Source organism: Cygnus atratus, chromosome 23 (assembly GCF_013377495.2).
Source record: "Cygnus atratus isolate AKBS03 ecotype Queensland, Australia chromosome 23, CAtr_DNAZoo_HiC_assembly, whole genome shotgun sequence".
NCBI classification, from domain to species: domain Eukaryota; kingdom Metazoa; phylum Chordata; class Aves; order Anseriformes; family Anatidae; genus Cygnus; species Cygnus atratus.
In genome coordinates, this window is record NC_066384.1 from 3,684,648 (window position 1) to 3,712,560 (window position 27,913).

Consider the following 27,913-nt stretch of genomic DNA (forward strand, 5'->3'; position numbering starts at 1 on the left):
GCTCGCGCCCCGCTCCCCGCCGCCCGCTGCATGCCGGGAATTGTAGTTCGCGGGGGGCGGGGGGAGGCGATGCGGGGCGGCGACCCCCGAGGGCCGATCGCGGCCGGGGGGAGGCTGCGGGGTCGCGACGAGGAGTGCGGCTGCTCCGCGGGTCGGCCCGGGGGCTGCGCGGCTCTGCGGGGCGCTCTCCTGCCGCTCCTTGAGGACGGTGGGACTCCCTTTGTCTGCCACCCCGGTGCTGGGGAGGAGCGGGGGCCCCGCGCGGCGCGGGTCGCCCTGCCCCTCGGGGGAATGTAGCCGTGACGGGGTGGCTGCCTCAGGGATGGCAGCTTACCTCAGTGCTACCTGCCTCAGGGATGGCCACTTACACCTCAGGGATGGCCACCTGTACCTCAGGGATGGTCACCTCCCTCAGGGATGGCCACTTGTACCTCAGGAACACTTACCTCAGAGATGGCCTCTTATACCTCAAGGATGGCCACCTACCTCAGGAATGCTTACCTCAGGGATGGCCACTTACACCTCAGGGACGGCCACCAACCTCAGGAACACTTTACTCAGGGCCATGGCTACCTCAGGGCAACAGCCGTCCGCCTCAGGGCGACAGCCACCTCAGGGCCGCAGCCTCTCACCTCAGGGCCCTTGGTCGCTGCACAGCCATGGCCACCTGAGGAGCCTTGGTCACCTCAAGGCCAGCCAGTTGTCTCAGCGTCTTTGGTCATCTCAGGGCCATGGTCACCTCGGGGCTCTTGGTCACATCACCAAGATAAGCACTGTGTACCTTTGTGCACCTCTGGGCCGCAGCCACCACAGGCTGACCCCACAGGATCTGGGTCTGGCAATGCGTTGGCCCCCACAGCCCCTGGAATGACGTTTTGGGATAAGTTTTTGGGTAGCCACCCAAACAAATGACATTTTTGGTTGGCCACCTGGCCACCCTCTCCTATGAGGTGACACCAGCAGGTCCAGAAAAGCCACAATTGTCTTCATAACACAATTTCCATGATACACAATGTGCAATGGCTGCATATAGAGGATCCTCCCTTGTCCTACGGGCTGCATTATGAGCAGTTCCCTTCCTGAGATAACGCCATTACCATGCATAGATAAGTGGCTTGCTCGCAAATGTGTTTTAAATGAACTGGCTGCATTTTTGCATGTTCTGTACAAATTACTCGTGTACAATTGCTGCAGTAGTTCTCATGCTGCAGTCACTTGAGTTAACACCAAGAGTCAATACACATAAAAGGCAGATGGCCAGAGAAAAGCACAAATCTTCTGCTACAACACAAGCCCAGCAGAGCAGTCTTTGTACCCAAAATACCAAAGAAAGGACTTTTCCGAGGGGACCCACCCTTCCTGTGCACAATCTTAAAAATACGGATTTTGCACCAAAAAAAAAAAAAAATCCTACCTTAAGGAAGGTTAATATTGTGACAGAAATATGTAAAGCTTTCAAAACAGAGATTATTTTAAACATTTGCCCTGTTTTTTGCTGATCTGACGTCTATTTCCATGGAAACCACATCCAGCCGCCGAGCTGCTAGAGTTGGGAGAGGTTGCTGTCAGAGTGGCTGGCTGGGCATGGGAAGAGCCATTTTCCAGCAGCATGGTAGAGCTTTTGTAGGGTGGAGGGGACTTCAGATTCAAAATGGTTTGCCTGCTTGGCCATTCAGGATCACGCCTGGTACATTTACAGGGTTCCTGGCTCAAAAACAGCAGTATACGCATTGATATCACACACAACACGTGTTTTTAAATGAAACATCTTGAGTGCTTGGATTAAATTGCATTAAATGGTGCTGGAAGACAAAGAAGCCAAGAGATCATGTCATCAGCTTGTGTTTTGCTTTATCATTCATTAATTATCATCCATGTAGATCAACAGTGTGTTGGATGCTTTAATATTAATGTTTTTTAGTAAAATCAGTGAGCTTATCCTGGGATGATCTCAGGATTTCCCGAAGGAAATAAATCTTCCTGGGCTTGGGGCTTTTTGTTTGGTACCTATGTGACTGCCTTTAATCACTCCTCATCCCCTGGAGAGATGATGATGAAACATCATTTTCAGCTTCTGAAGAAGGGATGCAGACTGAGATATAACCACAGTCATGCAGGGGCTGTTCTCAGTGCTTTCCATCTTATTTCCTGGGCTTCTCGCAGGGAGAAAAAAAAAAAGAAAAAAGAGAGAAAGACGTGAATGTAACTTACCTTCCTTTGCAGACCAGCTTTACAGCCAAAATCATTTATTTCAGATAAGAGCTCTCATATGTAAGAGGCAATGTGCTGGGAATCAGACTTGGGATCTGTTCTCAGCTCTGACATTTTCCATTCTGTGTTGCTTACACGGAGACTCTTTACTAACCTCTTTACAACACCTGCCACCATTGGTTTCAATTTAAGCCAAAATCTTTGAGCACTGCTGTAATACAAAGAGGAATAACAGCCCTTAGCAGCTGGAAATGCATGGAGGCGATCTCATTTTTGGCCTCATTGCAAGAGGGTTTTTATTTTTGGAACATTTCATAAGACCCGCTTGTTTATGTGGAATTTATTTTTGTCAGATCTCAATGAGAATGGAGTGTATGAAAGGCTTTTATTTAATTTGCATTTGATTTGTGTTTATCAACACTTTTACTGGGATTCTAAACAGACTCTTCTTTCGGCAAGCCTAGCAGCGTGTGGCTGCAGTAGCTTTTGTCTCCTGGGCTCCTCATCACCAAGAAGAGCTTTTTGCTCTAATTCCATTTTTTCCAAAAAAAGAACAAGCATCATTATGAGAAATTTCCTTCAAAATGCCACTATTTAACCCGAAAAAAAAAAGGCTCAAGAAGGAACACACTGTTTGAAGCCCAAATCTAACCAGATCAGCCAGATGAATCAGACGAATTTGTGCATCTTGGGACAATAAAGGACCACAGCAGAACCTGCAGGAGATATTCTCAGAGCGGGAAGCGGCGAAGGCTTTACAGACTGGGGATTTGAGCCGTTCTCAGGGCCAGTGGCTGCCGTGCTTGCGAGCCAGTGATAACTGCACCCGCATAAAATCGCTGCCCTCGTGCCGGTCACAGCAACTGCTCGCTGCTGACTCAAGTGAGGCTCGCTCCCAGCACAGACAAAGCACAAGACCCCTCGGCTTCGTCTCAACACACTCCGCTCCCAGAGAAACAGATAAGTCAAGGCCTCATCCCGAGGACTCCTTGTACGTGTGAATTTAGGCCGTGGCGTGATCAGATTTAGCACGAAGATTAAAGAGTCTCCTCTGATGTGCTTATCACAATACCCCACAAAGAGACTGACAGAATTAGGTGACAACTCAGCCCACGGCAGCTCTTTTAACTTGCAAAAATATTTAATCTCTAATAAGGAAATGCGCTTTCTGAGTATAAAATTGCCACCCTTAAGCACCCACGGTGGACGGACTGACAGCTTATTTGTTAGTCAGAGAACATTGTAAAGCGCCTTTGTAAGTAATACGAGCAGCAAGTGCATTGCTGAGACTGGTAACAGGCACTGCGATAGTAAAGTTCAATTTAAAGCCAGAAATCCAATACACTGACCTGAGTCAGCCATAACCATACTCCCATAATAAATAACCTGCTAGAGGAGACGGTAATTGAAAAGAAAATTGCTCTCAGAGGTAGAGAGAGGGGCTGCAAGGTTTTTTCCTGTCCATGTTTTTCAGGCTTTGTGTTAACCTCCAGCAGATCTGTCTCCTCTCGGCCGCTTGCCCATCGACGTGGTGCTGGCACCTACGTGCTGCTGCCTGACAAAAGTCCTGCAGGAAAAATTAGTGGCTGCAGAGCTCTCCCTGATCTTCAGATACAAATATGTTTCAATCCACGTGCAGCCCAGGAGTCCACGGAAATGTAGAATAAAACACGACTTTCAGGGAGTGTCTGCCTCCCCATGAAAGCTCTCCCGCGGGCAGGGAATGCGTAAGGTAATTGAGATTTGTTTACTGGTGGGGTTTAGGCTGATACTATATTTATGCTGAAATACACCATTAAGAAAATGTTCCCTTCGGAAAAAAAATTGCACTTGCCAATGTGCTGTTGGAAATGATTTAATTTTTTTCAAATCAGACAGGGCGCCTGGCTCCTATTGCTGGTTTGCTTTCTGAGAAATTCACTCGAACTCACTTAATTCCTCTGTAAAATGAGACAAGTAAAAGCACTCACCACAGACGGTGATTGCGCCTGCAGCAAGAGAGATGAAAATATAAATTAATTGCTCTGATATTGGGGCAATATAACCCTGAAACATCATACTCAGCTCTTAACACGCAGCCATACGACGGTACCACGTGATGCCCACATACTATGGCGATGGGAGCTACAAGGCTCTAAAGAGGGTGGAAAAATATGATAAGCTTCTAATATACTAATGACAAGCACTTTGCTGTCCTTGCAAACAATCCCCCAGCACACGGGGACGGTGACAGACCCTAAAGGTTTGGCAGAGGCTGCGGTTTGGGCTCATGGGCACCTTAACCCCGGGTGCAGCCTGGTGGCTGTCGGAGCGCTGGCCTTATCATAGAATCCTAGATTCTGGCCTTCCTCCCAGGCGGCTCAGCCGGGGCACAGAGGAGCGCTGCCTGGTCTCCTGGCATGTTTTTCACTCTTTGTTTCCTCAGAAAATGGGGCTTTGTGCAATCGAACCACTTCCATACCTCAGCCTCGTCTCCCGTCCCAGCTTTCGGCTCTGCTAGCCGCTCTCTGCCCCTCCAGTAAATATGGATGAGATCTCAGCGGCTCGAATTCCACAAGTTTCTTGAAAACAGATGGCTGGGGAGAGGCAAGAGCGAGGGAAAGGCTTCAGCACAAGCCCGACTATTATTAGAGACCAGAGACTTCGCGCCGGGGAGAGCTGCCGCTCCCTGCAGCGGGGAACATTTCGGAGCCAGTGGTTTCCTTCATGCCACCAGCAGATCCTCCGAGGCAGTTGTGGGGTCCTGGGAGCAACCTGCCCGATAGAAGAAGCAGCCTACACGTGGTCTCAGCCCCACGACACCCAGAAACACGCCGGGAAAGCCGGCCCTGAGGTCTCCTCGCCTCGCTTCCCCCTCCTCGCTCTCAGCATCCTCGCCGCTTTCCCCTCCTGCTCCCACCCGCAGCGCCGTATCTGCGTTCCCCATATGGAGTGCCGAGAACTTTGCCACTCGAGGAAGCCTCTACACAGCCCAGGGTTCCAAAATAACCCAGCTGCACCACCCAGCCACGGCGAGGGGCTGCGAGAGAGGCGCTAAGAACGGCTTTACGGCCGGGTTTTCGCGTGTGAGCCAACGTGAGATGCACTAATTACATTTCAGAAGTGCCAGAGTCAGCCGCTTCAGCTGGGATGGAGCAGGGGAGACAGCATGGCTTTGACAGCCACATGGAATAGCGACGCACAGGGAGGCCATAAAATATTCAAGAGCGACAGAAGATTCCGGCAAAGACATTTGCTTTAGCTCTTTGCAAATGAAGTGGGGGGGGAAAGAAAAGCCGGGTGTAGCACTAATTATTCCCTCGCTCCTAATTAGTTCCTTGAATTTAAAATACGGGCTCAGCTCTCGCAGAAGCTCAGCGAGCCCATTGTGCTATTAATACATCCCTGGCGTGATACAGTTAAAAATACTGCCACCCTTTCAAGACAAGATGTAGCCTGGAAGTGTCACGATGGGAGGAGTTGAGGGATGGAAATCCTTTTAAAGGAGTACGACTTCCCCTGTGTCAAAAACCGAGACGAATGAGCTTGTAACGACCCCCAGGCCGAGCCTGCCCTCACTGAGTGCACGTTTTGAAATAATTCCCAACGCAGAGCTCGCTATCGCTGCCCACGTCGGCGCGCAGCCTCACGGTAACGGGTTCACTTATTTTTCGCAGAGATCTGCCGCCCGGGGAGCAGGTGGATTTGCAGTTCTCAGGTGCCCGACTTCCTTCAAACGGGCAGGGCAAGGTCAGACTCGGAACAAAAGGCAGGATTTGGAAGCATCCCCCCCTCCCTGCAGCCAGCCCCGCACGCAGGGAACCCACGGGTATTCGTCCTGCAGCAGCAGCACAAATTGGTGCTGTTCGTGGGCGAGCTCTGGGTCGGACGCCGCGGACACACCACAACACGCCTCTTTCCACGGGCTGCGTGAGCCGAGGAAACAAGGTAGGGGGGTTAACAGCACAAATCGACCTCAGTCCAGCCACGAGGACCAGATCTTCATCTTCAGATTTCGATCCCTTCAGGACAACCAGCAATTCCCCTCCCATCTCCTCCGATGATTCTGCATCCAAATGGGTTAATTCCTGCTCCGTCCCGCTGGCTGCCTCCAACCGCTCAGCACTACCAGCACGGAAACAATACCTGCACTCCACATTTGCTCAGTGCTGGTTGATCTCTTTTTCCCCCGCTAATTTGAGTTCGTAATGGATCAATATATATATGTATTAAGAGAAAAAAGACCAGGCACGTCCACTACAGGCGAACAAAGGCAGCCTTTCATGGGGGAAAACACAGCTCTGCCTTTTGTGCAATAAAGCAGCAAACTGCTGCCGTGCGCTGAAATCAATACCTGGAGAAACACGCTGATGTTGCGATTGCTAACCTACATGCTCCGTTTAATTAAAAATAATAATAATTAAAAAAACAAACAGCCCAGGCCTCGTGTGGTGAACGTTGTCAGAGGGCGGCTGTCGATTCGAGGAGACGAAGGGATCCTGAAGCTGGTGGGCTGGGGGTCCGGTGCCCCCGTGTCACCCGGAATGGGTGCTGACAGGGGTAAATGCACGCCCAGGGGTTAAAAAGGAGGACGGGGCATTTGGGGTCCCCGTCCCACCTCGCACAGCCCCCTGCTCTCCCCCACCACTGTGCACAGGTACAAAGCACGCGCCAGCATCCGTGGCGCTGAGCTCAGCCTGTGCTTCCTCCTAAACCTGGGGGAAATGACCAAAAACGATCCCTGCGATGTGTTTTGGAGTAGCCTGAAACTAGAGAGACCCCACACAGCCCCTTTCCTCCTCCTGTGCCTCAGTTTCCCTTAGTCCTTTCTATCCTGTTTATTCAGGAACCATCTCTTGTCCTGTGTAGGGGCAGGAGGGACCGCCGCAGCCTGAAACAGGGCTTCTGCTGCAGACTGAAAACTGTCAAAAAAAAAAAAAAACAGTTATTCCCTCAAAATGCTTCAAATGCAGCTGGTTGAGAGCATGGGAGCCTGCTGTGCCCACAGCTTTGCATTTCGGTGGCCTGGAGCGGCAGCTCAGCCCCGCGGCATCGCAGCAGGGAACCGGCAAGCGCGTGCCCTGGTCCCGCTGTGCGACCCAGAGCAGGAGGAGCTGGTGCTCTGGGAGCTGACAAAATTGAGGCGAATCCCTCGTGACTGCGAGCATCCGGGGTTTTCAGCCCCAGGCGGCCTGGAAGCTGGGTGACAACTTGCTTCCGAGCGAGAAACTGGGTGTCTCCTACAAACCTCACGCAGAGCCAAGTTCTGGTTTGCCAACAGAAAAAAAAATAAAATAAATCGACACAAAAGCAAGCATGTACTCACCAATCGGCGGAATCCCAGGAATTCTGCTCAAGCGGGTGCTGCTGGGTCTGGGTTAGGAGCGGGGCACCTGCATCCCTGCTGCTCGTCGGGGCTGGTGCCGCAGCTCGCAGCCGGCCACCGAGCTCCTCTGCCAGAGCTCGTGCGGGTCTCGCCGGCACACACGGAGCTCAGCCTGCAGGGCTGCATGCCTTCGGAAGCTATTGTGAATTCAGGCCTTACTATTTCCCTTAAAAACACGAGAAAAAATGAAGAAAAAAAAAACAAATAACAACAACAACGACAACAAAAGCTCCAGTAATTGCTACGGTAATTAAAAGGAGGTTTCAACACAAGTCTCAATTTGCATTAATTAAATCAACCGGGGAGCTTCAGTGGAGTAAACGAGGTTGTCTAAGGAGCAGCAAACGCTGCAGCAGGCTGGGGCTGGTCGCTGCACCTCGCTGCACGTCTCTGCACCTCGCTGCCCGCACGCACGGTCTGGGGAGGGTCCTGCAGCTGCGAGGGGCTTCCCGGCAGGGAGGCAGCCGCAGGCAGCAGGGGCTGGGGAGGATGCTGGGGAGGCTGGCGGGCAGCCGGCCGGCTCCGAGCTTTTGGGAGCTGCACGCCCGGCCTGTGCTGCCGGCTGTCAGCCCCGAGCCCGCGGAGCCGCAGCAGGTCTGCGAGCGGAGGTTGCGCTGCGGCGAGGCGTGGGTAAGAGGAATTTGCCCATTCACACCCCGGCCGCGCTGCAAGCACAGCTGTGAGAGGAATACAAATGGGCAGCTGTTTTTTTTTTGTTGTTGTTGTTGCTTTGTTTCGAATTTATTTATTTTTTAAGCCACCGGTTTGAACAGGAGAGCCGGTCAGACGCACCGAGGTGCTTGGCTGGAGGCGAGCCCTTCCCAGCTCAGAGCTCTGGGGCCGGCTGCGTCCCCATAACCAGCACAACCCCAAAACCCCACAGCCAGCGGGACCCCACAGATTAAAACCCAGCTCTGCCACGTTCGGCCCTGAACCCCCGCTCTGTAGGGTCAGGCTGACCTAGAGCTGATAAGGGCGGGTCACTGGGGCAGCTGGCAGCCCGGGCTAACCTTGAACTGCTGCCTCCTGCCAAAAACAAAACAAAACAAAACAAAACAAAACAAAACCCTTCTGGCCAGCCCCAGCGAAGCAAAGCAACCGAGCTGGGAAGCAGGGCAAAGGTCTCCATCGCGTGGCAGCGAGCACCGGGGTTTGTGCTGCTCCTCTTGGGCTACAGGAGTGTGAAGGTGATGGAGACGGGGAAGGAGGCTGCTGGAGGGGAGGCTGCTGGAGGGGAGGCCCCGGGCTGGGTTTGGCAGCAGATGCAGCGGGGCAGCGAGGTCGGGGAGTGCTGGGAGAGGGATCCCGCAGCAGCTGAGCACAGGGGAGCCAGGAGGGGACGATGGAGCGGAGGAGAGAAGGAGCCTGCCCTGCCCCAGCGACGCCGGGGCTCTTCCAAACTCTCCTCATTCCTCTTCTGGGCAAGAAGAGAGCCAGGGACGGGGCCCTGGGCACGGTGGCCAAATCCGGAGAGGGGAGCAGCCCACGGGGGGTGCGGGGCCGGGCAGCCCCTGCCCCCCCTCTCTCCCAGCCCCATGGGCACGGCGACGGAAAGGAGCAGCTCCTGGTGAGCCCGAGGGTTAACGTGTTCCGGAGTCACCCTCCGACCACAGCCGCTCCCCCCGGCTCCCGAAGGCCCTTAAGGCTCCTGCACAATTTATGGCCTTCCTCAGCTGGTGCCACAACCGGGCTGCTCCTTGCGGTGTCACAGCAGATGGCAGCGGCGCTAGTTCGGGGAGGAAGATGGGACTTGATTTCTGCACCAGTCACTGTCTCTCGCTGTTGGGCAGGATGCAGAAGCACGTCCCCCCCGACAGGCTCTGTCCCCCCCCCCAAATCATCGCAGGAATCGACCTTGAGTGTCCCCAGCCCACCCTCAGCATCTCAGCAGCACGGTCCCGCTGCTCCCCGCGTTATCACGCCCCAGCCTGCTCCCAGCGCCAGAGGCTGTAAAGCAGTTAAAAATGTATCTGGAAGCCTCGAAAGCACCGGGGGCTTGTGGTCCTGTCTGTGTCGGTCCTTTGTGCCACGGGGGATGCATCCTCTGCTGCCACACCTTTCCCTGATCCACCCCAGAGCATCCTCAGCCCTCAAGAGGAGACAGCGAGGAGGGGATGCGGCCGTCGCATCGGAGGAGGGAGGGAAGGATGCTGCTCCTCCATTCCCCGCTTCCCCCAGGGCCCTGGGGTTTGCTGTCACCAAGCGAGGAAGAGCTCAGGCCCCCCATACCCGAGGCACCCGAGGAAACCTTGCTGCCGCAGGGTCCCGCGAGCTGTGGCACCGTGCACATCCCCAGCGGGAGCCGCGGGGGACAAAGGCCGAGCAGATGGCGTGCCACCACCCCGCCGGCGGCAGCAGCTGCCAAGGCAGCGCGTCCAGCACCACCGGCTGCGGCCCCGGCCACAGAGCCCATACGGAAATCTGGGGAGGGTCTGCGGGGCCCTAAACCAGCGGCCCCAGTGCCGCTGGGCTGCTTCGGGACAGCTGAGGACCAGACCCTCCTTAAAGAGCAGCCCTTGTGCTCACGTCTCCGGTATTCCTGGGGACTGGGTTGTAGATGCTTCCGGACTGCTTCCATCCTGCTTCCAGCACGTGCTTGTGCCTGCAGCCTGCTCGCGGCGCTGCTCTCTGTGCTGCACGACCCGGCTGTTTGCCGTGTCACATCCCAGTGCTTCTGGGCTGCTCAGAGATGCTTCCTTAACCACTTCCTTCCCCCCTTTCCCCTCCCCAAATTTTGTGCTTGAAGCCAGCGATCAGCTCAGCTTCCCGCTCAGATCTGCATCACCTCCGTGCTCGGAGCCTTTTCGCTGTGTCTTTCTTTGCTCTGGTTCTTGTGGCCCCGCTTGGTCCATCCCCAACCCTGCCCCTGCCAAGTGTGCCACCGCCGCGGCGCACCCAGCGAGGACCGGAGCTGCCCCCGTGCCCCACGCGTGCGAGAAGGGTGCCACCCACGGGAGCCCAAGTCCTCGCCCCCAGGGGTTTTATTCCCTGAGCTCCGCAGCCCTCGCTGCCCCATTGCGGGCAGCCCTCGGGCCGGGAGGAATTTCCTGGCACTCCTGGCGAGCGCCGCAGCCGCGTCCCACAGGCGCAGTCCCCAGGCCCTGCTCTCTCCAGGGGCCCTCCTGCCCTTCGGGGCTGGCTCCCGAACGTCCTCGTGCTGGATACGGGCGAACGATTTCCCGGTACCCAGCTCCCAGCAGCGGCCTCGCAGCCGGTTACAGGTTGGAGAGGCAGGGAGGTGCTTCTGGCACGACCGAGTCGCCGATGCCGTCCAGGAGGTGGTCCCAGCGATCGAAATCCTCCCTCAGGTCTGCGTGGGGCAGAGCCGGGCACGGGGTCACTGCAGCAGTTCCCGGCCTGGCCCCACGTATAAAAGAGGAGCAGCCACCGGGCACCTTGCTTTGTGCAGCGAAGCTTTGCCTTAAGGAAAGGGGTGACCCAAAGATTTCCCAACCGGTGACCCACAACCGTGTGGGGTGCCAGAGCCTCGGCCACGTGCGCCTGGAGGACAGGAGCCACGCGGCTCGTGGCCATGCGGGATGAGAAGCCCCAGACCAACCCCGGGGAGGCAGCCCTGCAAGCTGGGGGCTCTCGTGCCCTCCCAAACCCCATCCAACGTGCCCCCCCACGCACGCCGTACCGAGATGCCTTTGCAGGAAGGCCAGAGCCGCCCGGCTGGTGATGTCCAGGCCCTTGTGGGGGTCGAGGGTGCCCCCCATGCTGAAGATGCGCTTGACGAGCTTCCCGGTGAGAAAGGCGAAGTCGGTTTGGCTGTGGTGCACGGACCCCCTGGGGAAGGGAAGGGAAGGGAGCGTGGCAGGGGTCCTGCTGCTCCCGGCCGGCTCCACGCTGCTCCCTTCGGGGCGGGGGGGACCACCGGGTGCCTGCCCCCAGCCCCGACTCACAGCACGGTTATGATCCTCGTCTGGCTGTTTCTGGAGCTCAGCCTCTTCATTTTGGCGATGCTTTCCGGCGTCTGGAACTTCTCAGCATTGATGAAGAGCACGGGCCTGGGCACCTCCGGGTACAGCGTGTTCTCCAGGGGGAACATCCAGGCGTCGAGAGCCACCGCGCACCTGCGCGGGACGGATGCACGGCGCTGGCCTCGGGCAGCCCCTGGTCCCCCAGCCCCTCGGCAGCATCCCCGGAGCCGCTCACCTGAAGCTGGGCTCCTTCACCAAGGCCAGCACGGCGGTCACCCCCCCGAACGAATGGCCCATGACAGCCACTTTGGCCAGATCAACGCCATCCTGAAAAAAGGGTGAGCCAGCGTGGCTCCGCATACGTCCCCAGGAAAAGACGCATGGAACGCGACCTGATCCTGCCTGCAACCCCCCCAGCCCGGCGAAGCCCCCGGGCTGCTCCCCCGGCACCCCCGGAGCCGGGTACCTTCAGCACGGAGAGGTCGAAGTCCGGGTGCAGGACGTTGGGGACGGGCTGACCGCCGCGGATGGCCTGGAAGAGCCGGAGCGCCCGCACGCACTCGTTCGCTCTCTGATGAACCTGCAGCGAGAGTTGCCCTGGGCAATTAGCCCCCTGCTAATTACAGGCAGGGTCCTCACGGTGCTGCCTTCCCCAGTGTGTCCCCTCCCAGGGTCTTCACTCTAAACCCACAACGCTCGGCCAGGCTTTCCCTGAATTACGACGAGCGAGAGAGGCTGCAGCACAGCGGCTCCCGCAGGGCTGCAGTGAATTTATCGGGGTGGTTTCCTTTTTCACTGCGATTCACTCCATCTGATACCACAGACCGCTGGAGATAACCCAAAGCCCCCGAAATCCCTCAGTGCTGAGCCGTGCCGGGGAGATGCTGCCCTTCGGCCGAGCCTCTGCTATATTTATAATAATAATAATCTCTGCTGGATTTATCGTTCCCTTTCAACACATGAATTGAGCATAAGCGCATGAGCATAAGCTCGTGGGGTCATTTTTATAGGGAACTATTTCCCTTATCTGTGCCACGTGCTGTGAAATGGGGCATATGCGAAGCTAACAGGCTGGGAAGCGATTCGGGGCTGCTAAAACACCTCCAGCCGCTCCGTGTCCTGCAGTTCTCCTGCCACAGCTCTCAGCTCCCGGGGTAATCCCCGAGAGGGAGCAAGCGGAGCACAACCAGCACCAGCAGCGGCAGCAGCAGGGCTGCAGACACGGCCGAGCCCCCCCAGGCTGGGGACAGTCCGGCTCCCCGGGGCACCGGTGACCTTACGCACGCGGGGACGTGGCCAAACCCAGCCGGGCTCCAGCCGGTGTCAGCCTAAAGCCAGGCAGAGGGGGCCCAGGAAACGACGACAACCAGGCTGGGCGGATTTTGATCAGCTTGCGAGGAAGAAGCTCGGGCTCAGCCCCAGAATTGCCACTGTACGGGTTGGGGAAGGGCAGGAGAAGCCCCCAGGGAGCACAGCTCGGCTCACCCTGGGGTGGGGATTTGATGCGTCCCGCTTTGCCCACCCTTAGCCCCCCCCCCCCGCCCAGTACCTGCATGTTCCGAAAATAAAACTCCTTCTGTCCCGGGGGCACCCGCTGGTGGTGGATCCACTGCTCCTGCCCGCTCCCCGCCGTGCAGAAATACGTCACGGAGGCAGAGCGGTCCCTGCGGCAGCGGGAGGGCAGAGGGCACGTGGGGGGGCAGCACCCCACATCCAGACCCCCGTTGGAGGCACCAGCGGGATCGTTTCCCTCTCGGGACCACCGGACCCGTGAGGCAGCGGGGTCCGGGTGCCAACCTGTGCTCCAGCGCCGCCACCACGAAGCCCCGGGACGCCAGCTCCATGCAGATGGACGAGTACAGGGTGCTGTGAAGGGCCCCCAGTGGGGTCAGGGCTCCCACCCGGGTCCCCGTCCCGGCTCCAGCCCCGAGCCCCCGGCCCGTCCTCCTACCGAAAAGCCCCCAGGCCGTGGGAGAAGATGACCAGCGGGTACCCGCCGCTGCGGGGTTTGAAAGGCGCCTTCCAGCTCACCGGCACTCTGAAGGAGCCTGCGGGGAAGAGAAGGGACCCCGGAAAAAACAGGGGGACGGGCACCGGGGTGCTGCTGCCGCAGCGGGTCCCCGCTCGGCTCCGTCACCACCCACAGCACCCTCCCCGCATCCTCCTCACACCGAGGACAGGCTCCGTGGCCTCAAACCCCGCTAAAGTAATGGGGTCCCAGGGCAGGGGAGGCACCCGGGATGGGGTCGGGGTGCCGGCCGCCCCCTTACCGAAGGCGACGTGGAGCAGGGGCGCGCCCCAGCGCCGGCTGTGGCCGGTGAAGTCGGCCAGCCCGCGGCAGTACTCGTAGCGCGGGATCCAGCGCGGCCGCTCGGCCCCTTCCCGGGGCTCGCAGGGGTAGAAGAGGCGGAGGAAGAGCCCCTGGAGGAGAGAGAGGGGACGGGGGGGATGCGGGGGTGGGGGCAGCGTGGAGCCCACCGAGGGCTGCGCCCCGGCCCCTCGCAGCCGTGCCCACCGCGGGACATCCTCGGCAAGCTCAGGCCGTGCAAAACCCGGCTGGCTGCGGCCACCCTGACTGTCCCTGTCCCTGTCCCTGTCCCCATCCCTTGTCCCTGTCCCCATCCCTGTCCCCATCCTCATCCCTTGTCCCTGTCCCCCGTCCCGTACCTGCTGTGTATGGCCCACCATGACGTCCACGCAGCCCACGCAGTGAGGTCCCTTCCCCGGGGGCAGCGCCAGCGACTGCTCCCCCCCCATGGCACCTGGGTGGAGGCAGGGGGTCAGCGTCCGTGCCCCGCACTCCGAACCAGGATCGGCCTCTTCCTTCCCCCCATCGCCTCCCCGTCACCAAAACCCTGCGCTGAGGCCACCGGGGTGCTGATGCGGGGGAGAAACGGGGGTCCCGGCTCCCACCGCCCCTCACGAACGACCATGGGCACCTGGGGGTGGCACCTTGGGGTGGCACCGAGGGGTGACAGCGGGATCTGGGGTCCCAGGCGCTGTCCCCAGCCCCGCCGCCGCACCTTGCCCAGCCACGTGCTGCCCCGGCTGGGACAAAGTCCTCGGGGCCGACCCGAGGCCGCGGCCGTGGTTCCTCGCCCCGTGGGGTTTTTAATCCGTCCTGTGCCCAACTCGCCCCTCGCCGTGCCCGGGGACCCGTCCCCATCCCACCCTGTCCCCGGGGATGCGTTGGACGGGGCCCAGCAGCGTGGCCGGGCCCTGCGGAGCACGCAGCGCGCGAGCAAGAGGTCAGCGCAGGGCTGCGGGGCCGGACAGCCCCGGGGGCCCTCGGAGCCCCTGGGGACACCCCTGGGGACATGGGGGGCAGAGTCCTGCCCCCACCCCCCGCAGAACTACAGCTCCCAGCGTGCCCCTGGGTGGGGACTACAGCTCCCAGAATGCCTCGCAGCCCCTCCCCTCCGGACTACAGCTCCCAGCACCCCCCCGCGGAACTACAGCTCCCAGCGCCCCCCTCCCCCCCAGCCCTGCCTGCAGCTCCCAGGGCTCCCCCCAGTGCTCCCAGTTACCAGTGCAGCTCCCAGTGCGCTCCCAGTGGCCCCCCTACAGCTCCCAGTGCCCCCCCATAGCTCCCAGTGCCTCCCCATAGCTCCCAGTGCCTCCATCACTCCCAGTGTCCCCCTATAGCTCCCGGTATACCCCCATAGCTCCCAGTGCCCCCCCATAGCTCCCAGTAGCCCCCCCATGGCTCCCAGTACCCCCCATAACTCCCAGTGCCACCCCCCCCATAACTCCCAGTGCTCCCCACAGTTCCCAGTGCCACCCACAACTCCCAGTACCCCCTATAACTCCCAGTACCCCCTATAACTCCCAGTGCTGCCATACCTCCCAGTGACCCCTGTCCCAGTTCCCCCTCTGGCTCCCAGTGCCCCTCCCACAGCCCCCCGAGCTCCCAGTTACCCTCTGTGACCTCCAGCTCCAGCACCCCCCCGGCACCAGTATCCCCCAGTACCCCCCCAGCGCTCCCCGCTGTCACCAGTGCAGGGGGACACAGCTCCCAGCACACACCAGTGCTCCCAGCACTACAGCTCCCAGTGCCACGCGTGGGCGGGGACTACAGCTCCCAGTAGCCACCAGTGCGGGACACAGTGCCCAGTGGCACCAGTGCAAAACCGGAGCTCCCAGTGCAAAACCAGAGCTCCCAGTGCCACCAGTGGAAAACCGGAGCTCCCAGTGCAAAACCGGAGATCCCAGTGCAAAACTGGAACTCCCAGTGCAAACTCAGTGTAAAACCAGAGCTCCCAGTGCAAAACCAGAGCTCCCGGTGCAAACCCAGTGCAAAACCGGAGCTCCCAGTGCAAAACCGGAGATCCCAGTGCAAAACGAGTGCAAAACCAGAGCTCCCGGTATAAAATTACTGCAAAACCAGAGCTCCCAGTGCAAAACCGGAGCTCCCAGCTGGAAACCAGAACTCCCGGTGCAAACCCGGTGCAAAACCGGAGCTCCCAGTGCAAAACCGGAGATCCCAGTGCAAAACCAGTGCAAAACCAGAGCTCCCGGTATAAAACTACTGCAAAACCAGAGCTCCCAGTGCAAAACCGGAGCTCCCAGTTGGAAACCAGAACTCCCGGTGCAAACCCGGTGCAAAACCGGAGCTCCCAGTGCAAAACCAGTGCAAAACCAGAGCTCCCAGTGCAAAACCAGAGCTCCCAGTGCAAACCCAGTGCAAAACCAGAGCTCCCGGTACAAACCCAGTGCAAAACCAGAGCTCCCAGAGTAAAACCAGAGCTCCCAGTATAAAACCAGTGCAAAACCAGAGCTCCCAGTGCCCCACTCACCCCCAGTCCCCCCAGCCTCCGCGGGGCCGCCCTGACCTGCCTGCCCTGCAGCCGGGGCTGGGACGGTCCCCCCGGTCCCCACGCCCCTCCCCCGACCCCACGCGTGGGTCCCGCTGCCCCCCCCACCCCCCCCCCGCTCCGTGCCCTGGCTCCCGCCCTCCCCCCCCCCCCCGCGGTAATCCCCTGGGCGGCGGGGGATTAAAACTCCCCGCGGGGCCGAGCTGTCCCCGGGGCCGGGCAAAGAGCCAAAGACTGGGTTAAAAATACCACAAAACACCCTAAAACACCATAAAACCACAGAACCCCCCCCCCCGCCAAGCTCCTGCCCACGCAGCCCACGCGGGGCTCCCGGTGCGCTCGGTTTCTCCCCCGGGGAAACTGAGGCACGGGTGGGCTCCGGGGGTGTCACCGCGCCTGTCCCGCGTGGGAGCCAGCCCCTGGCGTTTCCCCCCCGTGTCCCACGCGTGTCCCGGGGCAGCGTCCACGGGGGTTCCATTGAAAAGATTCACCCCGCCCACGCTCCCACTCGAGTTTTTTGGTTTTTTTTTTCCAGTTTGCCCAGCGAACGGCTAATTGGGGCAGGGGTTGGAGGGGGGGGTCAAGCCAGGCGGTCCCCGTCACGGGAGAGACCCCCGAGAGCAAGGACACGAGTGGGGACACGGGGCGTGGGGATAGGGGGCGTGCCGTGGGGTCGGCGCTAGGACCCCGCGGACCCCCGTGCGCCCCCTCTCACCGCGGGGAACCCCTGGCCCACGTGGGACCCCCGCGGGCGCAGCCAATGGGAGGGCGTCGGGGGAGGAGGGGGTGTCAGCGGGCCACGCCCACAGGGGAGAGGGCGGCCAATGGGAGCGGAGGGGGCGTGGCCGAGGGCGAATGTTGTGACGGTGGGAAGGGGAGGGAGGGGGCGCGGGGCGGGGGGGAACACCGAGGGGAGGGGTCACGGGGCGGGAGGCGGGGAGCGGTCACCGGGGGAGGTGAAGGGACAGGCGGGCAGCCCCGGGGGGACGGAGGGACGGACGGGGGGGGCGGGGGGGAACTGACGGACAGACGGACGGACAGGCAGACAGACGGCTCGAGGTGGGGGGGGGACACGCAGCCTGACACGGGGTCCCGGGGACAGCCAGCCAAGGGGGGGCACAGGTAGCAAAGCCGGGGCGGGGGGGGGGGGGACAAGGACGGACGGACAGGACACGGGATGGACAGACAGCCCGGGGCAGGGACAGACGGACAGCAAGGTGACAGGAGGCGGGGGGGGGGGGTTGTCACCTGGGGGCAGTGACACGACCACAGGAGGGGAGAGAGGGAGAAAACTGGGACACCCCTAATCCTAATCCCAATCCCAATACCAATGCTAAATCCCCATCCGGATCCCAAACCCCATCCCAATCCTAATCCCAATCCCCAATCCTAAATCCCCATCCCAAACCCCAATCCCCATCCCAATCCCAATCCCCTCGCTGCAATGGGCTGCAGGCAGCGGCGAGGTCCCCCCCGGGGCTGGGGGCTGGGGGGGCGCTGGGACCGATCCGCAGCCTCCCCCCGCTGCTCCTAGGGAGGCTCCGAGCCTCCGGCAGTGCCTCCGCCGGGAGGCCGAGCCCCACGGGAGGGCTGGGGATGGCGAACGGGGCAGCCACACGCACCGACCCGCGAGGGCACCGGCGCCGGAGGAGCACCACAGGTACGGGGACGGGGACGGGGCTGGGAAGTGCCGGGGGGGGATGAGGGAGGGGGGGTCCCGGTGGCCCCACGGGCTGACACAGTTGGCAGGGAGGCGATCATGCGACCTCGCTCCCTCTCTAGGGATTTGAAGCTGGGCCAAACGGCGGTGGAAATGTGATTGTCGCCGCACCGAGCCTGCGAGCCGAGGAAACGCAGCGCCGGAGGGACGGGAGGGACACCGAGGGGACAGGAGTGGGACGCTGGAGGGACAGGAGTAGGACACTGAAGGGACAGGAGCGGGACGCCTCGCACCAGCCCCGGTTCTTGCTCCGCAGCCAGAGGGTCCCCAGACCCTGTGGAGCCAGGCACGGAGAGGGGACCGCGGGTCCTCGGTGTCCCCGCACGCCTCAAACACCACGGGCCGGCCCGGAGCTGTCCCCCGCCAGCTTTGCGACCAGACCCCGTCACCCGTCGGAGCCCGATGAGCAGCCGAGGCCGTGCGTGAACCTATGCAGGCCAGGAAGAAATACATTCTCGTGACTTTCCTCGCCTCCTGGCTCCTGCTCTTCCTCCTTGGAGGGGACCGCCTGCGCCGTTTCGCTTTCTTTTCCCGGACGAAAGCCGGGGCCCGGAGGAGCTGGCCCCGCTGGGCTGATCGGTCCCTCCTCAAAAGCTTCGGGGACCCCGAGGAGCCGCAGAGCCATGGGGACCCCCCGCCGCCCTCGCCCCGGGCACGGCGGGCGGCGCGGCTGAGCGCCTACAAGGGCAGCCGGTGCCGCATGGAGACCTGCTTCGACCTCGGCCGGTGCCAGAGGCATGGCTTCAAAGTCTTCACCTACCCGCGGGAGCGCAGCGAGCCCGTGTCCGAGAGCTACGGCAAGATCCTGGCCTCCATCGAGCGCTCGCGCTACTACACGCCGCGCCCCGAGGAGGCCTGCCTCTTCGTCCTGGGCATCGACACGCTGGACCGCGACCGCCTCTCGGGCCACTACGTCCCCGACGTGGACGAGAAGATCCGCGGCTTCCCACTGTGGAACGGCGGCCGCAACCACCTCGTCTTCAACCTCTACTCGGGCACGTGGCCCAACTACACCGAGGAGCTGGGCTTCGACGTCGGCCAGGCCATGCTGGCCAAGGCCAGCTTCTACGCCGAGAGCTTCAGGCCCGGCTTCGACGTCTCCATCCCCCTGTTCCCCAGGGACCACCCGCAGCGGGGCGGGCAGAGGGGGTGGCTGCAGCGCGGCGCGGTGCCCCCGAAGAAGAAATACCTGCTGGCCTTCAAGGGGAAGCGTTACCTGACCGGCATCGGCTCCGGCACCAGGAACGCGCTGCACCACATCCACAACGGGAAGGACATCGTCTCGCTCACCACCTGCAAGCACGGCAAGGACTGGGAGAAGCACAAGGACACGCGCTGCGACAAGGACAACGTCGACTACGAGAAGTGAGTGGGGTGGGGAAGGGGACGGATGGGAGAAGGGGTCCAAACCCCATGGGTTGGGGGGATGCGGCCACGCTGGGCGAGCAATGGGGAGAGGGGAGGGTTTGGGGCTCTCCCTCCTGGGTCCCGGCCTCGTTTCGAGGTGGGGAGGAAGGTGTTGGTTGTGCAGGGTTTTCCTGCTGTGCATTAAAGTTGGAGCAATCTGGCCAGAGCGGCTTTTATCTGCGATCGCCGCGGCCGCCCCTAATACGATTTCCCTTTTTCCCGATGCTGGTGAATGATGCTTTTCTTCTGCCCCCCGCCCGCCCTCCCCTAACGTAAACGTTTGTCCTGGAGATGAGCCCGAAGCATCCCCCCCGCCCCGGCTCAGCTACAAATCCCATCGAACCAGCGGGTGCTCGGCGTCCCGGGGGGGCAGCCCCGAGCTCCCCCCTCGGGGACAGTGGGGACACCGTGCGGTGGCACCCGCTGGAAAAACAGGATGGGGACAAAGTTCTGCGAGTTTGTGGGGTCCCAGGACCGAGGAGATGCACACCGGCTCCTTGCCTCCCCGTCCTGCCCTCAGCCAGGGTGGTTTGGGTGGAAAAAAAGCGGTCGGTGCCAGGATGAAGCGTGAGGACAAGCGGGGAGGTCCCTGTCCCGCTGCCTGGGGACAGCCCACGGCCACCCGGCCCCGAGAGCAGATGGAAGGGCCGCGTGGGACATCATCCTCAAAGCATCTTAGGAGGTGCGGGGAGGTAAAAGTGAAGCCGGGGACTGGGGGCACTGGGATTAGCCAGGGCTCCGGGGCCGCTCGAGCATCACCTGGCCCCGACACGGCACCGTCAGCCCCCGCCGTGGGGCTGTTTTTTGGGGACGGGGCACAGTGGGATGGTGGGACACGAGGTGGGCTGGCGGGATGGGGCCCAAGGTCAGCCCTGCGCTGTGGGGTGGGAAATGCCCTTCCCAGGTAATCCCGTAATGCTGTCTGCGAGTACAGGGGGATTTGCACCTCACCCAGGACGGCTTTGGCCAGCAGATAGATGGGGGACACGTGGCAGGGTCCTCGCGCGTGACCCTGTGTCTCTGCTGTCCTCTCACCCCCATGGGACACGCGGGCAGAAAGCCACCGGCATCTCCCTCGTGCCTGGCCAACCCCACAGGGGATTTGTGCCCTCCAACCCCAAGAGGGACAGACCCAGCACCGGACCAGTGACAGAGGGACGGTGGGGACAGGCCAGCGGGGGGAGGACACACCAGGTTGGGCAAAGCGAGAGCCCAGTTCTCCCAGCGCTTCGGGGCCGTCCCGGTTTGCTGGGGGAAATGGGAAGGAGCCGTGCCCCCCAACCAGCCCGTGGTGTGCAGCGGGCTGGGGCCGGCCTCGCTCAGGGCTCCGTCGCCCTCCTCGTGCCCGGCGTCGCCTAAACCACCCGGTTCCGTGCCCGCACAGAGCGGTGCTCGTAGCAGCACCATGATCCTGCCCACGCTCTAACCGCACCCGAGAGCCTTTGGGGAAGGCTCCCTGGAGCCCGCGGGTCCCCCCGGCAGCACCGTGCCCGCCCGGAGCCGCTCGGAGGGGACGTGGTGGGCGCCCGGCCCGGCCCCTAACAAAACAAGGAAGCCCTGACGGCGCGAGTGCCCGGAAACCGCAGCGCGTCAGGAGCCAAATGTTTCCATCGGGAGGTTTCGGCCCCGCAGCCCGGCCGGCGCCAGCCTCCCCGCCACGGCTGCCGGCGAGGGAAGGATGCTCGGCCCCCCCGGGACGCATCCTGCCGGGTCCCCACCGAGCGGGTGGCAGCGGGGCGGCCCCGAAGGGCGAGCGCTGGAGGTGCCCGGCCCTAAGGATGTCACCGTCGGGGTTGTCACTGCCGTGGTTTCATGGGGTGTCTGGCCAGGAGCTGGGGTGTTCGCGAGGCAGGGAGCACCCACGGGGATTTGGTGTCCATCGGAGATGCGGGGATGAGCCCTCCGGAGGTGGGTTTTGTTCCTAAATCTGCGTGCTGGGCTGGTTTCCTGCAGGGGTGCTCCAGGGTGCTTCAGCACCCACCAAGGGGGAGCTCGTCCCCACGTCCCCACCACAGCCAGGTCTAGGAGACCTTTCCCCTGGGGACCAGCACCCGTTTGGCCCCGCAGCCCCCCCAGCCGGGCTGTGTGTGTGTGTCCCATCCCCTCCAGGCCCTCCCCGCAGGCAGGAACAGACGGGGTCTGTCCCAGCTCAGTGTCAATATTGGATTTTCCGGTGCGGTCGCAGGGCCCCGGCAGCGAAGGCGCCTCTCCCCCCCGGCGGCACAGATGGGGCTTTCATAGCCTGCAGCCCTGCCGGCCCTTCTACCCCCCCAAAAAAAAAAACGCTGCTGGGGCGGGCACGGCCGCTCCTGCCCTGCAAGCCTGGGCACGGCGCAGGAGTCACCGCAGTTTCAGGCTCGGGGGTTCGGGTGCTGCATTGCGGGGCGGTGTGGAGGGGGCTGTGCTTCCCCCCCCGGGTAACGCCGGGGGTCTCCTGACCCCTTCTTTGGGGTGAGTTTGGTTCCTGGCTCTGCAACAGGTTCCCTTTGAGGGCATCTCCCAGGGTGCTGCAGCCCCACCAGCCCTGAGGAGCTGCGGCTTTTTGGGGCCAAACCCAGCCCTGATCCATCCTAACCCCATGGGATGGGTGCCCGGCCTCGTAGGGTGCCAACAAAAGCCTGTGGGGTGCACACGGGTTGGGGGGGGGGGGCCATGCCTGACCCCCACCATGTCTCCCCGCCAGGTTCGACTACCAGGAGCTGCTGCACAACTCCACCTTCTGCATCGTGCCCCGCGGCCGGCGCCTGGGCTCCTTCCGCTTTCTGGAGGCGCTGCAGGTACGGAGGGGTCTGGGGGGGGACAAGGGACCTGGCTGCGGGGTCCCCGGGCTCTGTCCCAGCCCCTGTGGGGTCCCGTGCAGGCTGCCTGCATCCCCGTGCTGCTGAGCGATGGCTGGGAGCTGCCCTTCTCCGAGGTGATCGACTGGAGCAAAGCCGCCGTGGTGGGCAGTGAGAGGCTGCTCCTGCAGGTACCGGGGCCGGATCCTGCCCCGCACTGGGCACCAGGGAACCCCCAGTGGGGGGGCTGACCCCAAAGGTGGTGGAGTCCCCGCTTTTGGGGGGGTAAAACCTCTGCAGTCAACCACAGCAGCCCTCCTGCGTGGGGATGCAGGGGGTCCCATCCCAGCCCTCGGGCATTGCTCAGCTGGGGGGTGCTGAGCATCTCCACAAACCCTCGGGGAGGTTCTGGGCCTGATCCTGCTCCACAGAGAGGGCTGGGGCCGCAGCACAGCATCCCTGGCTGCGGGGGACCCCTTGGGATGGTACGGAGGTCTCAGGGGGACAAACCAGCCCTGCTGGGGGCTATCGGGAGGGGGCAGCGAGGTGAGAAACCAGCGCCCCCCGTCCCGCAGATCCCCTCCGCTGTGCGCTGCATCCACCCGGAGCGCGTGCTGGCCTTCCAGCAGCAGACCCAGTTCCTGTGGGACGCCTACTTCTCCTCCGTCGACAAGATCGTGCACACCACGCTGGAGGTGAGCGCGGCCCCACGGGGCCCCCCCGGGTTAGCGGGGCCCCCTCGGGACGCTGACGGCACCTCCTCAACCCCTGGCAGATCATCAAGGACCGGCTGCTCCCGCACCGCTCACGCTCCCGCTTCCTCTGGAACGTGCCCCCCGGGGGGCTGCTGGCCCTGCCCGACTTCTCCACGCACGTCGGGGACTTCCCCTTCTACTACCTGCAGCACGGTAGGACCCCCACGAGACCCCTGGCTGAGCACCGTGGGCTTGGCGCGCATCCTGACGCCTCTCCTCTGCCCCTCTCCCTCCCAAATCGCAGGCTCCAGCCCCTCCGACAAGTTCACGGCGCTCATCCACGCCGTCTCGCCGCTGTCCCAGCCCCTCCTCAGGCTCATCCAGGCCGTCTCCAAGTCCCAGTACTGCGCGCAGGTGGGGGGAGATGGGGGACGGGGGCACATCAGGAGGGATGGGGCAGGTTTCTGGGGGCTGGGAGGGGCTGGGGTGGGATCGGGGTGTGATTGGGGGGCTGGCAGTGCTTATGTCACCCCTTGGGGGGCAGAGCTGGCCCCTCCTCGCGGTGCTGGGACCACCCTTGGTTGTATCCTGGGTCCAAACCCTCGTGGGATGGTTTCGGGGTGGAAGAGGCGCAGCCCTACTGAGAGCTGAGCTGGAGCCGGTCCCGCTGCTGGATCGGGGGGGGCTCAGCCCTGCAAACCCCAACACACCAACATGCCCCAGGGGGGCAGCCTGGCCAAATGCCCTCCTGACACCCCCCAGCCCTGCTTTTTCACCCCCCCCCCCCCGCAGATCCTGGTGCTGTGGAACTGCGAGAAGCCACCGCCATCGACCGAGAAGTGGCCCCAAATCGCGGTGCCCCTGACCGTCATCGAGGGCAGGAGGAAGGTACGAGGAGCCGGGATGCGTGGGGAGCTGGGCACCCACCCCGGGGTACATCCCAAATTGAATTTCCCCCCCGCCGTAGCTCAGCGACCGCTTCTTCCCCTATGCGGCCATCCGGACGGATGCGGTGCTCAGCCTGGACGAGCACAGCAGCCTCTCCACCAGCGAGGTGAGGCCGTGGGCACCGTGGTTCCCAGCCCCACGGAGCTGGACGAGCCCCGTGCCGAGCCAGCAGGATGCTCAGCGGCCGCCGTGGGGCTGGCAGGGAGCTGTGCCCGCTGTCCTCGTGTCCCCACACCCAGGGGACAGCTCGGGGGGATGGCAGGGGCGGCGATGGGTCCCCACAGCCCGCTGACACCATCCCCTGCCCGTGCCAGGTGGACTTTGCCTTCGTGGTGTGGCGCAGCTTCCCCGAGCGCATCGTGGGCTTCCCCGCCTCGAGCCACTTCTGGGACACCGAGCAGCAGCGCTGGGGCTACACCTCCCGGTGGACCAACGAGCTCTCCATCGTCCTCACCGCCGCCGCCTTCTACCACAGGTACCGCAGCCCGCCGGGCAGCCGGGGAGAGCCCCACGAGCCAGGGGGGGCATGGCCGGATCCTGCCCCCGCCTCGCTGCCTCCCCCAGGTATTACCACAGCCTCTTCACCGGGTTCCTGCCCGCGGGGCTGCGTGAGCTGGTGGGCGGCCTGGCCGCCTGCGAGGACATCCTGATGAACGTCCTGGTGGCCGCCGTCACCAAGCTGCCGCCCATCAAGGTCACCCAGAGGAAGCAGCACAAGGAGGCTGTGCCCCAGCAGGTAGGGGGTGAGGAGGGGGTGCTGAGACCCCCCCAGAGCCGGGAGCAGAGCCCCTAAACCCCGCGCTCTTCCCCCTGCCCAGGTGAAGGGCACGGCGGCGACCAGCAGCCGGGGTTTCTCGCAGCAGCAGGACTGCCTCAACCAGGTGGCAGACTGGTTCGGGTACATGCCCCTCGTGTCCTCCCAGCTGCGCCTCGACCCCGTGCTCTTCAAGGACCAGGTCTCCATCCTGCGCAAGAAATACCGCCACTTGGAGAGGCCCTGAGCCCTGCTGGGCACCCCATCCCCATCGCACGGACCTCGCGGGGAGCAGCGGATCCCTCCCGGAGTGAGCGCTGGGGTGGCTGCCGATGGGGTTTTACTCGGTATTGGGTTTTACCAGTACAATGAAGGTCGGGGGAGGCACGGAGACGGATGCAGGGTGAGCAGAGTCTGGCTGGAGGCTGCAGGATGCGGGATGAGCCAGCTGTGCCTGGTGGTGGCACAGCAGGGGACCCCGGTGCCACCGTGCCCAGCACATCGGGGCTGCCCTTGGGGCTTGGTGGTGGCTGCTGCGTTCCCAGGCACGGTCCCCAAGCAGTGGCAGCACCCAGGAGGCTGCGTTCGGGGCAGCCCCACACTAGCAGCGTCCCCACTAGGTGCTGCAGAGGTGCCCGTGTCCCTGCAGTTGTTTCATGCACTGGGCGCTTCTGCCACCATCCCCACCCTGTGAGCAGCAGGGAGGAGACAGCGAGTGCTTGAGCTTCCCAAAAGCAAACAGGGGAGTGATAAGAGGTGAGAGCACTGCAATCATCCTCCCTCCCCAGGCTGGGACGGACCCCGAGCACCCGGGGGCTCCTCCCCAGGTGCCCCTGCACCCCCCTTTCCTCCCCGAAGTGAAATAAAAGGGATATTTCAGCTGCTTTTCCCAGCTGCACTGAAACTGTGAAAATCAAGGCCCCCGCGCCGCCCTTCTCTGCAGCCCTGGCCCCGTCCTTGCTCCCATCGCCCGCAGACCAAACCCCGCAGACACAAGGTCGTCCATCGGCGCGGCCGTCCCCCGCGGGGCCACCGTTTGCTCTGGTTTATTTGCCTCCTGTTAAAAGTTCATAGGAGCGGGACGGGGTCACTGGGACTCAGGGGGGCTCAGTCACGGGGGGGCTGGCACTCGCGGCAGTCCCGCATGTCCTCGGAGTAGCTCTCGATCTGGATGGTGGTGGTGTGGAAGCGGAAGGCGTGCTGCAGCCGCGAGCTGGCCTCCTCCAGCACCTCCTGCGCGTTGGCGCCCGCGTCTGCAAGGACACCGGGGGGGGAGGGTGTCGGGGTGCGGGTGAGCCCCCGAATCCTTCCCCCCACCGCCCCCCCGGTCCCCCCACACTCACTGATGGCGATGTGCACCGAGAGCAGCGGCTGCGCTGCCGTCAGCGCCCAGATGTGGAGGCTGTGCACGGCCTCCACGCCGCCCACCGCCAGCAGCGTCTCCCGCACGGCGTTGAAGTCCATGCCCCTGGGGGTGCCTGGGGGGAGACACGGCGCGGGGTGGGTCGGGGTCACGGCACCCATGGGTGATTTTCCCCACCCCCGGCCCCGGCGGGTCCCTACCTTCCATGAGGACGAGGAGGACGTCGCGGAGGATGGTCAGCGTTGTCCCCAGCACCAGCGCGGAGAAGAGGAAGGTGCAGATGGGATCCACGTACTTGTACTCGGGCTGGGAGAGGTGGCAGAGGGTGAGGTCCCCCCAGTGCCATCCCCCGACTCCAAATCCCCATCAGACTCAGTCCCATCCATCTCACCCCCACGTGCAGCCAGGACTGGGCAAGCCACCATCCTCATGTCCCCCTCCCAAGCGTCCCCTCAGCCCCCAGCACCACCCCAACCTTAAAGAAGATGATGTAGGACGCGACGAGGACGCCGACGCTCTGCAGCAGGTCCCCCACAACGTGGACGAAGGCGGCGCGGACGCTGGCGTTGGGCTGCTCGCCCGGCGCTCCGTGGCTGTGCCCGTGCCCCGTCTGGTGCAGAGCCACCCCCATCCTGCGGGCAGGGCAGCGGTGACATCCCCGGCCACCGGGGTCCCCCGCGGAGGGGTGGCAGCGCGTCGTACGTACACGATGTTGACGGCCACGGCGCAGGCGGAGGTGATGAGCATGACGCCGCCCTCGATGTCGTAGTCGGCCGAGAGCAGGCGCTGGGCCGCCAGGTACACCAGGACGCCCGTCACCACCCAGATGGAGAGCACGGAGAGCAAGGCCCCCAGGATCTCTGCGGAGAGCCCCACGTTGTCACCATGCCAGGCTCCCGTGGGGACAGCACCCTGGGGTGCCCCCACCTTGCCGGGATGCTCCCCGTGTGCACCCCGTGGGGCTGGCAGTGGGGTTCCCGGGGGGGCCGTGCCGTTACCTGCCCGGTGCCAGCCGAAGTTCATGGTTTTGGTGGCGGGGCGCGAGGACACCCAGAGGGCGAAGAGGCTGATCATGACGCTGGCAAAGTCCGTCAGGAGGTGGGCAGCATCCGTCAGGATGGCCAGGCTGTGCGCCAGGTACCCGCCTGTGGTCACACAAAAGTGGGGGGGGGGGGCAGAGATCAGGGGCGATCCCTACTCAGAGCCAGACACAGACCAGGTCACCCCAGGCCGAAATGGGGCACCCTGCCCGCACCTTGCTTGCGCCCATTGCGCAGATGAGGACAAGAGAGGCCACGCAGGGAAATGCAGCTGCTCAGGGCACGACCGCCCTAGCCGGACCCCGCACCCAGCACTCACCCACGGCTTCCCCCACCATGAAGACGAGGCAGATGCCGGCGGCCACGTAGAGCTTCCTGCGTGCCCGCTGCTGCTGCCCGGGGTGGTCGGCGGCCCCCGGCGCGTGGCAGTGCCGGCGGCGCCGCGTGCCCAGCTCCAGGGCGGGCGCCTGGCCCTGCGGCGAGCTGTGCCCGTCCTCCTGCACCGTCCCCAGGTAGGACCTGCGGGGGGACGGGTGACAGCAGGGGACAGCGGGGCGCCAAGCGGTGCTGGCGCTGGGCACAGGGGGGTGCCCAGATGGGAGAACAGGGGGAAAAGAGGGGACACGCTGCCCTCCCTTTGTGCTCAGCACTGCTCCCCCTGTATCCCCTTCTCCTCCCCAGCAAGAGCCACCCTTCCCCGGTCAAAGGGCTTTTGGGGACGCCATCTGGGACCCCCAAGGGGAAGGGGGGGACGTGCACGTCCCCATCCCTCAGGGCACCCCCTTACCTGGCTGCACCCTCGGTCAGCAGGTGCCGCTTCTCCTCGCCGGCCGCCATCGGGGCCGGGGCCGGTGACCCCGGTGGGTGTGTGGCGGGCGCTGGTGGCAGCCGGTGGC

At 62.7% G+C, this 27,913-nt stretch overlaps 3 protein-coding genes across 7 annotated transcripts; 1 reads left to right on the forward strand and 2 right to left on the reverse strand.

The window, feature by feature from the left end:
- Positions 1-10,541: 10,541 nt before the first annotated feature.
- Positions 10,542-15,555, reverse strand: PAFAH2 (platelet activating factor acetylhydrolase 2). Of its 4 annotated transcripts, none has more exons than XM_035562228.2 (11): positions 15,526-15,555; positions 14,167-14,261; positions 13,770-13,920; positions 13,451-13,547; positions 13,297-13,365; positions 13,049-13,163; positions 11,966-12,079; positions 11,735-11,826; positions 11,482-11,652; positions 11,217-11,365; positions 10,542-10,886 (listed from the first exon to the last, which is right to left on the reverse strand). In XM_035562228.2, exons 2-11 carry the CDS (start codon positions 14,254-14,256, stop codon positions 10,792-10,794), a joined length of 1,143 nt encoding a protein of 380 aa, XP_035418121.1. In that variant the 5' UTR covers positions 14,257-14,261; positions 15,526-15,555; the 3' UTR covers positions 10,542-10,791. The 4 variants fall into 4 exon arrangements, with proteins under 4 accessions (XP_035418121.1, XP_050571137.1, XP_050571138.1 ...); XM_050715180.1 differs by having other exon boundaries at positions 15,494-15,535; XM_050715181.1 differs by lacking the exon at positions 15,526-15,555 and adding an exon at positions 15,418-15,439.
- Positions 15,556-17,168: 1,613 nt separating this feature from the next.
- Positions 17,169-25,515, forward strand: EXTL1 (exostosin like glycosyltransferase 1). Of its 2 annotated transcripts, none has more exons than XM_035562227.2 (13): positions 17,169-17,179; positions 17,848-17,973; positions 18,096-19,398; positions 22,124-22,217; positions 22,301-22,408; positions 22,793-22,912; positions 22,993-23,125; positions 23,217-23,326; positions 23,705-23,800; positions 23,880-23,966; positions 24,175-24,335; positions 24,425-24,596; positions 24,679-25,515. In XM_035562227.2, exons 3-13 carry the CDS (start codon positions 18,464-18,466, stop codon positions 24,859-24,861), a joined length of 2,199 nt encoding a protein of 732 aa, XP_035418120.1. In that variant the 5' UTR covers positions 17,169-17,179; positions 17,848-17,973; positions 18,096-18,463; the 3' UTR covers positions 24,862-25,515. The 2 variants fall into 2 exon arrangements, with proteins under 2 accessions (XP_035418120.1, XP_050571142.1); XM_050715185.1 differs by lacking the exon at positions 17,169-17,179 and adding an exon at positions 17,242-17,269 and having other exon boundaries at positions 24,679-25,390.
- A 99-nt stretch (positions 25,516-25,614) lies between these two features.
- On the reverse strand, positions 25,615-27,854 carry SLC30A2 (solute carrier family 30 member 2). Its single transcript, XM_035562250.1, has 8 exons — positions 27,805-27,854; positions 27,337-27,536; positions 26,976-27,122; positions 26,684-26,837; positions 26,453-26,609; positions 26,178-26,283; positions 25,958-26,092; positions 25,615-25,867 (listed from the first exon to the last, which is right to left on the reverse strand). The coding sequence occupies exons 1-8, from the start codon at positions 27,852-27,854 to the stop codon at positions 25,722-25,724; spliced, it is 1,095 nt and encodes a 364-aa protein (XP_035418143.1). The 3' UTR covers positions 25,615-25,721.
- Positions 27,855-27,913: the final 59 nt, after the last annotated feature.

Bases quoted from the DNA above. Each gene is read 5' to 3' on its own strand.
- SLC30A2 (XM_035562250.1), bottom strand. From the start codon at position 27,854: ATGGCGGCCGGCGAGGAGAAGCGGCACCTGCTGACCGAGGGTGCAGCC. The intron at 27,537-27,804 runs GTAAGGGGGTGC...GTCCCCCCGCAG, and splicing joins CTGACCGAGGGTGCAGCCAG to GTCCTACCTGGGGACGGTGC. The intron at 26,610-26,683 runs GTACGTACGACG...CCCTGCCCGCAG, and splicing joins GCCGTGGCCGTCAACATCGT to GATGGGGGTGGCTCTGCACC.
- PAFAH2 (XM_035562228.2), bottom strand. From the start codon at position 14,256: ATGGGGGGGGAGCAGTCGCTGGCGCTGCCCCCGGGGAAGGGACCTCAC. The intron at 13,921-14,166 runs GTACGGGACGGG...TCTCTCCTCCAG, and splicing joins TGGTGGGCCATACACAGCAG to GGGCTCTTCCTCCGCCTCTT. The intron at 11,366-11,481 runs GTGAGTCGGGGC...TCCCTTCCCCAG, and splicing joins ACGAGGATCATAACCGTGCT to GGGGTCCGTGCACCACAGCC.
- EXTL1 (XM_035562227.2), top strand. From the start codon at position 18,464: ATGCAGGCCAGGAAGAAATACATTCTCGTGACTTTCCTCGCCTCCTGG. The intron at 19,399-22,123 runs GTGAGTGGGGTG...TCTCCCCGCCAG, and splicing joins GACAACGTCGACTACGAGAA to GTTCGACTACCAGGAGCTGC. The intron at 23,801-23,879 runs GTACGAGGAGCC...CCCCCGCCGTAG, and splicing joins TCATCGAGGGCAGGAGGAAG to CTCAGCGACCGCTTCTTCCC.